Raw genomic sequence first — 14,926 nt, forward strand, 5'->3', positions numbered from 1 at the left:
TGATGTTCTTCTGATCATATAATTTAAATTCCAGTTCAATAATTGTTGTTCATTTGAAAAAAACCCATAGAGCATATCTAAGTGTGTTGTATATTAAGCGAATTGTTGTTGTTGCTGACTTACAGATGTACATTTTTTTGCTAACTTGACACTTCAAGGATAGAAATTAGGGTTTGCTTGTAAGCCTTCTAGACCAGAGCATGTAAATATCGATAGATGGTAGTCCAGCTAAGGAACCAGCTTTTAAATGATTTTTTTTAACAGTTTCATGTATCTTATCATTCAATATCTCAACAGCAATGTAAGAAATTAGCAAATTGTAATGTATAGAATAGGGGGCATGAAATCGCTTAATACGAATTGATGCCCAAAATTGGCTGCTTGTATCACTAAGTATAGAAAGAATAAGCACAATAAAGAGGAGGAAAAGCAGAAACTTCAAAATAGTATGAAATGGAAAAATCCTTGTTAATAAAGAATGCAACTTGCACATTTATAGAGTCAGTGAAGTTTGATTATTGCATCTCTAAAGGGATTGTTTTGTTACACTGATTGTATAAGAAGACCAACAGCTTTAAAAAGTACACAAAAATAGCATAATAAGTTGAAAGTGGGTCATGCCAGTAATTCTTTTTCTTGTTATTTTATTTTGTTTTGTTAAAAGAAACATGTTTTGTTAAAAGTAACATGTGTTTGGTTCTATGTTCTGAAGTCATTGGCCTCGCATTCTAAATACTAAGGAAGGTTGCCCATCTGGCTTTTAAACAATAAAACGTCATTTTCTGCCCCTGCACCATATAAATCTATAAGGCTGTCATATTGTCTGTTGTCAATGTAGAATGACTGGTTTATCATGCAATGAATAGAAACATTGACAAGTAGAACGATTGTACACCTATTAGTAAAGATTATATTGATAAAAAATGTGAACAGTTCTTCACTTGTATATAAACTCCTGTTGCCATGATAGTGTTTTACGTCTTTGTTGTCAAGTATTATAAAACAAACACTTTAAGTTAAATGGTTGAGATTTACCATTCTTTTCATTGAAAAAAGATTTCTTTGCAGAATAGAAGATATTTTTTAAGCATGCTCAGAATTGTTTTCTACTGGTATGAACGTTGTATTTACCATTTTGCTAGTGAGAGGAGTTGTTTTTTATGTCCCCCACTATAGTAGTGGGGGACATATTGTTTTTGCCCTGTCTGTTGGTCTGTTGGTTGGTCTGTTGGTTGGTCTGTTGGTTGGTTTGCGCCAACTTTAACATTTGCAATAACTTTTGCAATATTGAAGATAGCAACTTGATATTTGGCATGCATATGTATCTCATGGAGCTGCACATTTTGAGTGGTGAAAGGTCAAGGTCATCCTTCAAGGTCAAAGGTCAAATATATGGGTCGAAATCGCTCATTTAATGTACACTTTTGCAGTATTTCAATATTCAAGATAGCAACTTGATATTTGGCATGCATGTGTATCTCATGAAGCTGCACATTTTGAGTGGTGAAAGGTCAAGGTAAAGGTCATCCTTCAAGGTCAGAGGTCAAAATTATGTGGACAAAATCGCTCATTTTATGAATACTTTTGCAATATTGAAGATAGCAACTTGATATTTGGCATGCATATGTATCTCATGGAGCAGCACATTTTGAGTGGTGAAAGGTCAAGGTCATCCTTCAAGGTCAGAGGTCAAATATATGTGGCCAAATCGCTTATTTTATGAATACTTTTGCAATATTGAAGATAGCAACTTGATATTTGGCATGCATGTGTATCTCATGGAGCTGCACATTTTGAGTGGTGAAAGGTCAAGGTCAAGGTCATCCTTCAAGGTCAAATATGTGGGTCAAAATTGCTCATGATGTGTCACTTCTGCATTATTGAAGCTAGCAATTTTATATTTGAAATGCATGTGTATCTCATGGAGCTGCACATTTTGAGTGGTGAAGGGTCAAGGTCAAGGTCATCCCTCAAGGTCAAACATCATATAGGGGGACATTGTGTTTCACATCTTGTTTTTCAGTGCATAACTTTTGTGTGAAATTGGTTAAGAGATGTTATTTTTCCTTTACAAACAATTAAACCTTGACCGATAAGAATGTCTTACCAAGGCCCTACTTAATACTGTGAAAACATAATTGATCCGTGCTCTGTGAAACAGGGGTTAAAGGCATGTGCGTAAAGTGTCGTCCCAGATTAGCGTGTGCAGTCCGCACTGGCTAATCAGGGACGACACTTTCCGCCTAAACTTGATTTTTGCTTAGAAGAGACTTTCTTGAAACAAAAAATATAATAAAATCATCGTAAAGCCTTGTCCCTGATTAGCCTGTGCAGACTGAAAGATCCACAAAGTTTAACACAACGTCATAAAAACATGACTCATTAAAATTCTTCTTTTTTTCCCAAATCAGAAATATACAAAGGTTTGTGTTGAGAAATAAGTCTTATTTTTAAACCACAGATTTTATGCCAACGAATGCAATCGACTTTACAGTATTGTTCTGTTTATTACCATAAGTTGTCATGTAGAGCAGCCCCCATGTATAGCGCACTACCTGTTTTTATAATTCCAAAAAGAAGAAAAAAAGATCTCAAGTCAAAAAGACTAGTAGATCAGAATGAAAATGGTCGCCATTTTACTATTGCGCAATCAAATAATCCAGGTCATTTGAAAGCTTAATTTTGCATTCAAATGAAAAAGCGTCATTATGATAGAGAGCATGGGTTGCATAGCAATATATTTTATGACAATTTTGTAATAGTCTAGCAACAGATTAACAGTCCACATGCATTTCCTGTAAAGCAATGCGAAAATATGAATTTATGTACATCATGTCATTCTTCCTCGGGAAAAACCTGGGATTTTACTTTGAATGCTAAATAAAAACTTCGTAGCACATGGGAGACAGGGCTATGGTTGTTGAGACGTCAGTATCGACGTAAAACTGTTCATCTTTTATATTGGACAAGTGGGATTATTGTTTGTCACCCTACACAGGCGTGAATGTGATGTACAATGAAGGCACCAAAAATCTGAACCAAACTGAAAAACACTAAGTAGTCCCTGTTCACACCTACCTTTACCTGCGAAAAAGACCTCAGTAACACCTACCTTTAAACCAACCCAACTAAGCTGCCAATGTAGAAGTGCTCAAACACAAACAAAGACATTTTTCATACTTTATTCAAACATTTTAATTTTTATTACAAAATATTGCTACCCCATTCATATCTGCTGTAAACCACTTTTTGTTGTTTCCCCTTCAGTCTGTAAGCATACATGCCATAATTTTTCAGACCAATTCCGGGACATTGAGTTAAATTGTCCGGGACTTTTGCCGATTTTCCGGGACATGTATAAAATGTACGTAGCGATATTTATAGACATATGCATTTTTGGTACGTTTTTTTTGTTTCGCATCGTTAATTGCAAAAGTTCGAAAGTCTATCCAAAATACACTTGATCTATTAACGTCAAATTAAACATTACTACTTCCGTTACTAGATACAAGCCACGTGTTTTCAGTGTAAGCGTTCTAAACATAGATGGTGACGTCACTGCGTTATTGTTATTAAAACCGGTGTGTAACGCGTAGTTGTTGATACGCCTTTATTCATTTATAACATTTATATAATAAAAATACAACAATACAGTTCCGTTAGATCGTCAACTCAAATCAATTCACAATACATACAACCAATCACAACATTTTTATATGCTTACTTTTTTACTCAACTTCTTTGTCGGTTAAACGTGCGAACATAAACTGCTTTTAATTTTTTACTCAGCGATGTTGGACTTCAGATGTGTGAACAACTTTCTTTTGCCCTTACGCAGTGGGAAATAATGACGTAGTAGATTAAAGTCAATTAACAACCACATTAAACAATGCCGCCTTTTCGGTTTGATCGCGAACGTGAGACAATCGATTTGATAACAGGACCCCTGTTAATTGATTGATTTTGACACGTAGCGTTGTCTGCCTATTCGGGTAGGCAATGTCATGGAGACGCTGCAGATATACACAGATTCGAGGTGCAGTTAAGCCTAAGATAAGGTACATGTATATATGGATTTTGTAAATTCCGGGACATTTGACAGATTTCCGGGACGTATGGCATGTTGCTTTAAGCCTGTAGGGTTTAGTTTTCTGGAATACAAAAAAGGCGGCTATTACTTATATTTACACAATAATTTATTTTGCAGTTAAGCAACCTGGATAGTGTTGTATCAATGTATAACGCCCACTAACTTTGAAAATTGAAATAAGGTAAACAACTGGGCGGTATATGTGACAACCTACAGTATTTTGGTGTGTAGCCTCCTTATCAGCTTTATTCACTAAATAAACTTTGTCTCTGATACCAACCAGGACAATTTTAATCATAAGTTTGATAGGACAAAGTATCTGGGTTATCAACAAAAGCAAATAGAACAGTGTTTTATGCATTATCTGTGTATGCTGTATCTAATTGAGGTCATAAGAGAACAAGGTAATGAAAGGTACCAGTAGTTTTTTAACCAGGTTTTCCTAAGGAAAACACTGGTTATTAGATTGGGAATGTCGGCTGGCGGGCTGGTGGGCTTGCAGGCAGGCGGAACAAGCTTGTCCGGGCCATAACTATGTCGATCATTGTGAGATTTTAAAATTATTTGGCACATTTGTTCACCATCATTGGACGGTGTGTCGCGCGTAAGAATTACGTCAATATCTCCAAGGTAAAGGTCACACTTTTAGTTCAAAGGTCAAAAATGGCCATAAATGAGCTTGTCCAGGCCATAACTATGTCAATCATTGTGAGATTTTATAATGTGGCACGTTTGTTCACCATCATTGGACGGTGTGTCGCACGAAAGAATTACGTCAATATCTCCAAGGTCAAGGTCACAATTTGAGTTGAAAACCTGGTTTTGTGACAATTTTGTCCCTTGTTTGCTATGCAATGTTTCAGAATCTTACCTGGTCTAGCTGGAAAAACCTTACTTGTCATGAAAACCCCCAGAAGTTTTCTGTGTTACTTTTCATAGAGAGCATTATAAAACAATGTCTAAATCACCTTAAGATATTTCTTTTAACCCTTTCCCACTCAGAAGCAAAGTGAAAATGGCTATGTGCAAACAGCATATAACCAGAACAGCCTGCGAGTAACTCTCAGACTGTTCAGGTTTTATACTGTTTGCTGCTCATTGGTATCTTAAGGTTGGAAATGTAGCCTTTAAAACTTGAATTTAGTAAGAAAGGTCTTTAATTAAATGTAACTTTCTAAGGGACAACAAATGCGTAAAATACGTATCTAAGTGGTAAAGGGTTAATACATTTTACATTTTTAGTTTTCTCTTATCAAACATGTATATTAATAGTTTAGGATATTCAATGCTTTAGGGAAAGTATGCATACGTTATACTGCTTATATTATACTTATTATTTCTATGAGATGTATACTTCATTGTATTTAAGATGTGGCCTATTCCATGAAGTGTTTGATTACTGTTGATGATATTGATGAATATTTGGATGAAAAACATTGTCTGGCCTATAGAACGAAGGTGAAGAATAGCTTGCAGTTATGTCCCTCTTTTGGTTTGACATTTAAAATTCTCCGATATCTTCATGAGACTGCGCACTTAGGCATTATCACATTATCTTCCTTCGTATTCTGTAAAAGTAGTTTTTTTGTGTGGACACTCAATGGTATATTATTAATTATTAAAATAAAAACAATAGTGTTCAATCATGTTATGTCATGAGGTTTTACAGAAAAGTAACAACACTATTGATTTATATCAGTTACAAAAAGGTATTTTTGCCTCAATAATGTTCTGTGTCCGATTTTTCCAATTTTTTTGCAAAACTAAGAAATTACTGAGAATGAAATATAATGGTTACAGATTGTTTATCCACTAGGAATCTCCCCATGTTGGTATTTATCTACATCCATGATATTTTCATGTCCATTACGCAATGATTCTGACAGGACACAACTTTCACAAGTATTGACTGGTGAGAAAATTAATGTATCCACTGACATCACCTGAATAGGTTGCTAATCAATATTAGCAGATTTGCTTCAAAAGCTTGCATTGACAGGAATGGCACATCCACAGGCTGACTGTTGGCATTTACAATCCTTTGTATTGAATACGTGAGATGAAAGTCTTTATTTGGCATTCCGCTGACGTTAGTTGCCTACGCAGTATTGCTATTACTGATGCTGGTCTTATTTGGTGTACTGTACCTCATGTCTATGGCGTCAAATAAGCTTTATCATAAGGGTAAAAGGAAGGAAAGCAGGTCACATATATAGACATCATTTTTCTTTAAGAGAAAGTATTAGTAAGATTATTAACCCTTTGCATGCTGGATAATTTGTCTTCTGCTAAAATGTCGTCTGCTGAAGTTCTAAAATTAGCATTTTCTTCGATTTTTTTCAAAGAATACTATCAGAATAGCAAACAGTTTGGATCCTGATGAGACGCCACGTTCTGTGGCGTCTCATCAGGATCCAAACTGTTTGCAAAGGCCTTCAAAATTCGGTTCCCGCACTGAAAGGGTTAAGGCAAAGGTTAACATTTATTAATGGCAATCTAGGTAATGTAATTTACAATAAATAATTAGCTAGATGTCATTGATGTTTTGTTGGGAAAAATATCAGTCTTATATAATGTTATTTTGGTTATACAAATATTTCCAGGTAAAATATAGTGGGGAAAAACATAATTCTTGCTATAATAAATTGTGTGTACCGGTACATCTCAACCTTTCATCTGATATTTTATATATATATTTCACCCACTATTATATATATAGTTCATTAAGGTCATTTTAATTACATCTATATAACCTGGACTTTACTTATATGTATAAGGTATGCAGTTTAAGTGTGTTTGAGTATTTTGTAATGATCACTATGTAGGCATTACCTGTCAAGTATGGTATTGACATCAGGGATAGGCGAGTTAAGGTCTTTAAATAATTTTATGCTTTCCGGTGGTTTATAGAGAAATATCAGTGAATTAAAACTGATATTTCACTCACCGTTTCAAACAGTGAAAAATAACAGTGAAAATTATCTATAATTTTCACTGTTATACTGTGAAATGAGGTCATTTTTTGACAAAATGACATCATTATCCCAGTGTAACTCTCCAGTTAAACTCTTTTACAATGTAAACAAATGGTGAAAAAAAGCACAAAATAAAAAGAAAATCAAGCTCAAAAAGTCTAATGTTAAATTTTTTCACATCACTTTAATTCTCAATTTTTAAGCATTTGTTAAATAATAAAAATGATATAGACACTAATTTCCCAATTTAAGCCAAAAGAACGCGATTTTTACCTATCCAAAGGGGCCCGGTCCCATTCCCAAAATGCTGGGAAAAAACACTGGGTATTTTGTATGGGTATGTGTTGTGATGCAGGTTTACACAGTTCACAAACTACATATTATAGATCGTTTTCTGTTTTACTGTAAATGGAAAAATAAAAAACAAACTACAGTTTTAATTGTTAAAAAATAAAATAATGTTGGGCTGCAATTTTTGTTTGTGTGTCTGTTTTAAGAAAAATCCAGTTTTAGTGCTTATGGATGTTACCAAGTATCTTCATTTGCTTTGATTGTTAGATGAAAGCATCGAAGTAAATATTGGGGGAAACATAAATAATTTACAACAGCTGTCCTTTCATTGTCTAATGACTTTAACTCATTAATATTGTGATTTGAGGTAATAAGGGCAATGTCCGGGTTCAGTTATGGAGGCGTGTTGACATGATGGGACTCTGAACTTTAGTGAAATTGTTTGCCAGTACAAATACTTGATATACTGGTCATGATGGAACAATGACCTGTTGTTCATATTTTCCATTTGTCACTGTCATCTAATAATTGTCAGAAGTAGTTTATAGATTAAACTTGTACTGGTTCACTATAATTGTCAACACTTTAAAAACATTGATCACGGTATTGTGCCATTGACCTTGACAATCAGTTTCGTGACGTTGATAACCTGGTTTTGTGTGGATTCTAACCACAATTAGTTGACTATAGGACTCACCTATTTCTATACAGGACTTTTGTTTCCCTGTACCGTCATAGTCACAGGAACATTCTTTCAATTCGAAATTGACAAAGTGAACTTTTAGTCTTTGGAAATATCATAAACCGGTAACCACGATATCATGTTGTTGTGAAAACTGCAAGTGGGTTACAATATTTAAAAGCAAAAATTACAAGCCTAGACAGCAAGTCCGACAATCTTGCTTTTCATTGTTGGCCTTTGTAGCTCACCTGAGCACAACGTCCGTCGTCTGTTGTGCGTTGTGCGGCGTCATCATTTGCCTTGTTAACTCTATAGAGGGAAGATTTATTGTCCAATCTTCATGAAATTTGGTCAGAAGATTGGTCTCAATGATATCTTGGATGAGTTCGAAAATTGTTACGTTTGCTTGAAAAACATGGCTGCCAAGGGGTGGGGCATTTTTCCTTATATGACTATATATGGCTATAGTAAAATCTTGTTAACACTCTAGAGGCCACATTTATTTCTGTTCTTCATGAAACTTGGTCAGATGATTCATACCAATAAAATCTTGGATGAGTTCGAAAAATGATGCTGGTTGGTTGAAAAACATGGCCGCCAGGGGGCGGGGCATTTTTCCTTATAAGGCTATATTAAAACCATGTTAACACTCTAGAGGCCGCATTTATTTTCTGATCTTCATGAAACTTGGTCAGAAGATTTGTCCCAATGATATCTTGCATGAGTTAAAAAATGGTAACCTTTGCTTGAAAAAACATGGCTGCCAAGGGGCGGGGCATTTTTCCTTTTTATGGCTATATTATATATAGCCATATATATTATGGCTATAGTAAAATCTTGTTAACACTCAAAAACATAGCCACCAGGGGCGGGGCATTTTTTCTGATATGGCTTTATATGGCTATAGTATAACCTTGTTAACACTCTAGAGGCCACATTTATTGTCCAATCTTCATGAAATTTGGTTAGGAGATTGGTCTCAATGATATCTTGGATGAGTTTGAAAAGCTTCCAAGGGGCGGGGTATTTTTTCTTATAATGCTATAGTAAAATCTTGTGAACACTCTAGAGGCCACATTTACTGTCCGATCTTTATGAAACTTGGTCAGAAGATTCATCCTTATAATATCTTGGACGAGTGTAAAAATGATGCCGGTTGGTTGAAAAACATGGCTGCCAGGGGGCGGGGCATTTTTCCTTATATGGCTATAGTAAAACCTTGTTAACATTCTAGAGGCCACATGTATTTTCTGATCTTAATGAAACTTGGTCAGAAGATTTGTCCCAATAATATCTTGTTATCTCAGGTGAGCGACTTTGGGACTTTCAGGCCCTCTTGTTGTTTTTTTGGGTTGAAATTTTGCTTATTGCAGCTTTAAGGTACATTGATTTTTTATGTGTTAATTTTATTTTTGTGAAAATACTGTAAACAATTTTCCTTGATTTTGAGTATTTATGTTAACCCTTTGCATGCTGGGTAATTTGTCTTCTGCTAAAATGTCGTCTGCTGAATTTCTAAAATTAGCATTTTCTTCGATTTTTTTCAAAGAATACTATCAGAATAGCAAACAGTTTGGATCCTGATGAGACGCCATGTTCTGTGGCGTCTCATCTGGATCCAAACTGTTTGCAAAGGCCTTCAAAATTCGGTTCCCGCACTAAAAGGGTTAACTTGTTAGAGTATGAAAGTTGTTTGTATTTTGTCTACAATTTCCAGGAATAAATGTCAAGATACAAATACTCAAATCGTTTCTAAATTGGTATTTTGCAAGTTTTAGTTCTTGATGCCACATTATCGGATATGTGAGGACCTAATAGCTGTAGTGACTGGCATAAAAACTAGGAAATTCAGTCATTTATTGCATAGACTTAAATATATACATGTATATATATTTTTGTATTATTATTTGCTTTATATATATAAACTTAAGGTTATTATTAAAATATGGATATATGACTAAGTATATATTGTTAATTGAATTACAGTCACACAGTGCTCATTGGAAGGGACCAATTACAAAATACCACGTATTCTCTTAAGATTACAAAAAAAGCTTAAGATCTTCATTGTATGTATTCTGTAGATAAAATACAATCAGTCCCTATTCAGTACAAATATGAGTTTGCACTAATTACGGACTTGATCAATGATCTATGAAACAATGCCCGACATTATCCTGATATTATCTAGATTGATAGCAAAGAGTTAAATGACTGACACATGACCGCCCTGTGATCGTAACACAAGTCGTGTCTTTGTTTTTCGGCTCAGCTACTTGACTAAGGAGCAAATATGTTTGCCAAGTCTGCCAACTTTGTAATAGACACTGGAAAATTTGACGCATTTAACAGTCGCAATCAAGCAAACAGATCATTTGTTGAATATCACATGGTTTTATGCTGTTTATTAAAACAAAGAAAAATGTTCTTTCAAACGTAGCCAGACATAGACAATGGTGTATAAAACAATTGCAAATTATAAGGTGTGACTATATTACATGTACCTTACATAAAATATGACGTACCATTTGGGTCAAAAGTCATAAGACCTTCTAGGTAAAAAGAGAAATGAATGTCGATGTACAATATGTATGTCGATGTAAATTATTTTGTACTTCGATGTACAATTTTTACCGACCCTTGAGTGTTAGCCAATCAGAAGACCCCTTACATCTGTTGCTTTCATCCGCATGTTAAACATTCACTGCGCTATTTACAGACTCTTTATAAATTTTTATTTCAAAATTTGATTCTATATTATTTTGCCTATGCTTTCTAAACAATCGTATTACCACAATAAAACAGCGGAAGTCTACACTGTGTATTAGCAACCTGCTGTTGTGATCCTTATCTTATCCATTTGAGCATAAAGTAAAGACATATAGATCAGACATCGGCCGGCTGTCTAATAAAGTGTATAATATTTATTACTTAAACCAATTTTAAAAGAAATATCGTCAAGAAGCCCCCCTTTTTTTTTTCAATTTTGATATTTTTATCCATTTTGTCCTCAATTAAAAAAGAGATTTGAAACATTTATTATGAATAAATCTGAAGGAAAAGCGGCCCAAGAGACGAGTGTTTTGATTTGCTGTTCAGAAAATTTGTACGTCGGCGTACAAAAAGGTACGTCGAAGTGTATTTCATATTTGTACGTCGAAGAACAATTTACCTAGTAGGTCTTGTTGACTTTCGAGCCAAATGGTATGCCATAATAAAAAGCTGGTGTGAAATCATGGGGCACATACATGCAAGAGTCACCACTGACTCAAGGTGTATGTGTGTGTGTGAAATCTACTGGCTTCTGTTGTGTCTGGTGTAGAACTGTAAAAGCTGTTATTTACAGCAATTTCACACTCAACACTTGACCTTTTGTTTGCCTCTCATTTTGCCTGTGGAATACATTGCCATACAATATTGGTAGAGATGTTTTTATCTGTGTTTGAAAGGTTCAATAAACGTTCATTCTGACAGCTTGTCTTTGAGTGATAATGAATATTCTTGGTTCTCCATAAAACATAATAGCAGTGAGATCTATGAACAGATAGTTGGTGGGTAAACATGGGGAGAAATCTTTTGGCAGTACTGACAGTTTGATTTTAGAGAAAAATATGAGCTTCAGAGTTCAAGGTTTGTTCATAAAATACATGCATGGTCCATGAATCAGTCACCTCTTATTCCATGTTCAAATCAATCCCTGTGTAATTTATTAATATACTTTGTAGCATTTATGTCCAGTGAAATTATTGTTAAAAAATGAAAAAAGGTAATCATATTTGCCAAAAATTGTGCTGAGAAAATCAGTGCATTTTGTGGCTTATATTTCTGACTTTGAGTCCTCTCTTTCACAACTGGTAAATGTGAGTTAAATCATACTTCTGGTATTGGCAATATTGATTGAAACCAGAGAGCTCTCTCTGGCTTTACATTTTGCAAGTAGCCATAACATGTATTTGTTTTTTGTACTAGCTAATGTAAAGGTAAGCAATTTTATAATGTCAGGGACTTCCCTTATAGCACGTCTTCTTTTATCTACAGTGACGTCAATCCCTGCCAACACATTTTCTTCAGAATCTTAAAGTTCTGTACCTTTACAACTAATTAGTATTTTACATAATTCAATTGAGGGTCTATGCTTATTGTATGGCCATTTGAAGCTCAGGATTGTTTCATTGTTACATAAGCAAGATAGTTACAGTAATTATACACTCATGTATTTGTTCCTTGAATTAGTTAGTATCAGCGGTTGATAATTTACCCTCTATATAAAGTGCCCGTAAAAGGTACTTTCCCAATTGAGGAAAAACTACAAAATTCCCATTAATTGCTGTCTAAAAATATCCCAAATGCAAGGAAAATTGTGTCAATTTCGTTTCAAAGTGCATAATTTGCAATTGTACAAATAAAATGAGCACTGGAGCTGAATATATCAAACCAAAATGCATGTAAATGAATATTTTAATTGGTTTGATCAAATTTATACCAAGCAATTAAAAAGACCCATAATTCCCATTCTGAAGATTTAACGTTGCAAATGTTCCAAAAGTTTTTTTTGCGCCTTATTGTTCCCAATTGATAGGGTACAGGTACATTCCCATTTTGGCAATACAATTCACTGTTAGTATTATTTATGTTTTACATCAATAAATACATTGTACCCTTTTCTTTTTCCAGGCAAAGACGAAACAGTGGTCGGAAACCAGTAAATACTGTCCATTAGACCTTTTTTCTGGGTGAGTTATGAGTTATATAACATAATACCCTTCTCAAAAAGTGTATTGCATGCAAATTAAACACAGCCGTATTGACACCTTATTTTTCTGCAATCAATGCCCATAAAAAGCGCCTTAAATACACTTGAAATTGAAGAAAAAAATTCACTTTCAACAGAAAAAGGTGCGTTTTTTTTCTGCATTTTTCCTGCATTAATATACTTAAGTGCCACTAAAGTGTAAACCTTCTTGTGAAAAAGACACTTTACTATAAAATAAGTATGCTTCCGTGCATTGTTATTGTATATTATTGTATATTATTGTATATTTTCCCAAGTAGAATGTATCATTGACTTGTGGCTGCATGTATTAAATATTAAAGTTTAACCCCTCACCACTTAGAAACAAAGTGAAAATGGATATGTGCAAACAGCTTTACTCTTTCAGTGCGGGAACCGAATTTTGAAGGCCTTTGCAAACAGTTTTGATCCAGATGAGACGCCACAAAACGTGGCGTCTCATCTGGATCCAAACGGTTTGCTATTCTTAAAGTATTTTTTGAAAAAAAATCGAAGAAATGCTAATTGTAGAAATTGAGCAGACGACATTTTAGCAGACAATAAATTTCCCAGCATGCAAAGGGTTAAAACCAGAACAGCCTGCAAGTTACTCGCAGTCTTTTAAGGTATTATGCTGTTGCTGCTCATCAGTATCTAATTAAGGGTTGGCAATGAAGCCTTTGAAACTTGAATCTAGTAAATATAACTTTCTAAGGAATTACAAATGTGTGAAAATACGTATCTAAGTGGTAAAGGGTTTAATATTCAAGTTTAAATGGTTAAGATCTGGGTATACAAGCATTAGATTATTCATGTTAACTATAGTCAGGTCGATATACAATTTGACCCCCCCCCCCCCCCCCCCCACCCACCCCCACCCACACCCCAAATTGTTACAGAAGGTATTTAAATTGATCTTGGTAGGTTAGTAAGTACTTTATAACATGGAAATCTGACCTCCTGAAAGTTTTTTTTTCTAAGATGGCAACAAGATGGTTGCCTAAACCTATTAATGTTCATAACTATATCTGTACTAAAAAGGACTTTGATTTTGAACAATCCAAGTGAATTAGTTAAAATCTGTGAATATATTACAACATGGTGTCATACTCAATCAGTGGTAAGCTTGCATCAATCTTTTTTCAATTTCTCACATTTAAAATTGCCTTATCGATTAGAAACAATTAATTGTCATGTAATAAGCTCATTTAGGTTATCAAAAATTTCCAGAATTAACATATTTTCCCTATGAAAATATATATATCAAAGTATCTATGGTATTAAACTTCCTGACTACTGGTAATAGTATGAATAGTTATAATTGAAAACTGCCAGAGGTTATGTCAAGATTAAAGAATTGAGAAGTGTTTCTGAGTTTCATTTCCTTATGACTGCAATGTCAATAGTTTTAATTTCCTGGGTTTCAATAGTCGTTATCATACGACTGTGATAAATACTATTATTGGATGTCTGTCATTCAGTAGTTATAAATAGGATGTTGGAAATTTGGAAACAGAATCAGTTGCCTGATAAGTGTTTGTTTGCTCTTATTTAAAGTATGTTGTACAAATATTCAAGTGGGAATTCCCGGATGCAAAAAAAAATTTGGTCAAGTAGATTGTTCTATTTAAAACTGGTCAAGTAGATTGTTCCATTTAAAATTGGTCAAGTAGATTGTTCTATTCCAAATAGGTCAAGTAGATTGTTCAATTACAAATTGGTCAAGTAGATTGTTCTATTCAAAATAGGTCAAGTAGATTGGTCAATTCAAAATTGGTCAAGTAGATTGTTCTATTCAAAATAGGTCAAGTAGATTGTTCAATTACAAATTGGTCAAGTAGATTGTTCTATTCAAAATAGGTCAAGTAGATTGTTCAATTCAAAATTGGTCAAGTAGATTGTTCTATTTGAAATTGGTCAAGTAGATTGTTCTTATATTCAATGCCAAGAGTAGTGGGCATAATGTGATGTTTTATAAATGGGCCACTGACGGTGAAAAGATGGTTAAATGAATGTGCGTAAAGTTTCGTCCCAGATTAGCCTGTGCAGTCTGTACAGGCTAATCAGGGATGACACTTTCTGCCTAACCTTGATTTTTGCTAAGAAGAGACTTTCTG

At 34.4% G+C, this 14,926-nt stretch overlaps 1 protein-coding gene across 2 annotated transcripts in view; it reads left to right on the forward strand.

Moving 5' to 3' along the window:
• LOC127881646 (inositol-pentakisphosphate 2-kinase-like) overlaps nt 1-14,926 on the forward strand; it is a 61,264-nt gene that overhangs the window by 13,860 nt on the left and 32,478 nt on the right. For both annotated transcript variants that reach the window (XR_008050177.1, XM_052429731.1), the window contains exon 7: nt 12,713-12,771. Coding sequence is in view for 1 of the 2 variants with exons in the window: in XM_052429731.1 (XP_052285691.1) it covers nt 12,713-12,771 (59 nt within the window). In the remaining variant the exon portion in view is untranslated. The remainder of the gene's footprint in view (nt 1-12,712; nt 12,772-14,926) is intronic.

Source organism: Dreissena polymorpha, chromosome 5 (genome assembly GCF_020536995.1).
Source record: "Dreissena polymorpha isolate Duluth1 chromosome 5, UMN_Dpol_1.0, whole genome shotgun sequence".
In the NCBI taxonomy this organism is placed as follows: Eukaryota; Metazoa; Mollusca; class Bivalvia; order Myida; family Dreissenidae; genus Dreissena; species Dreissena polymorpha.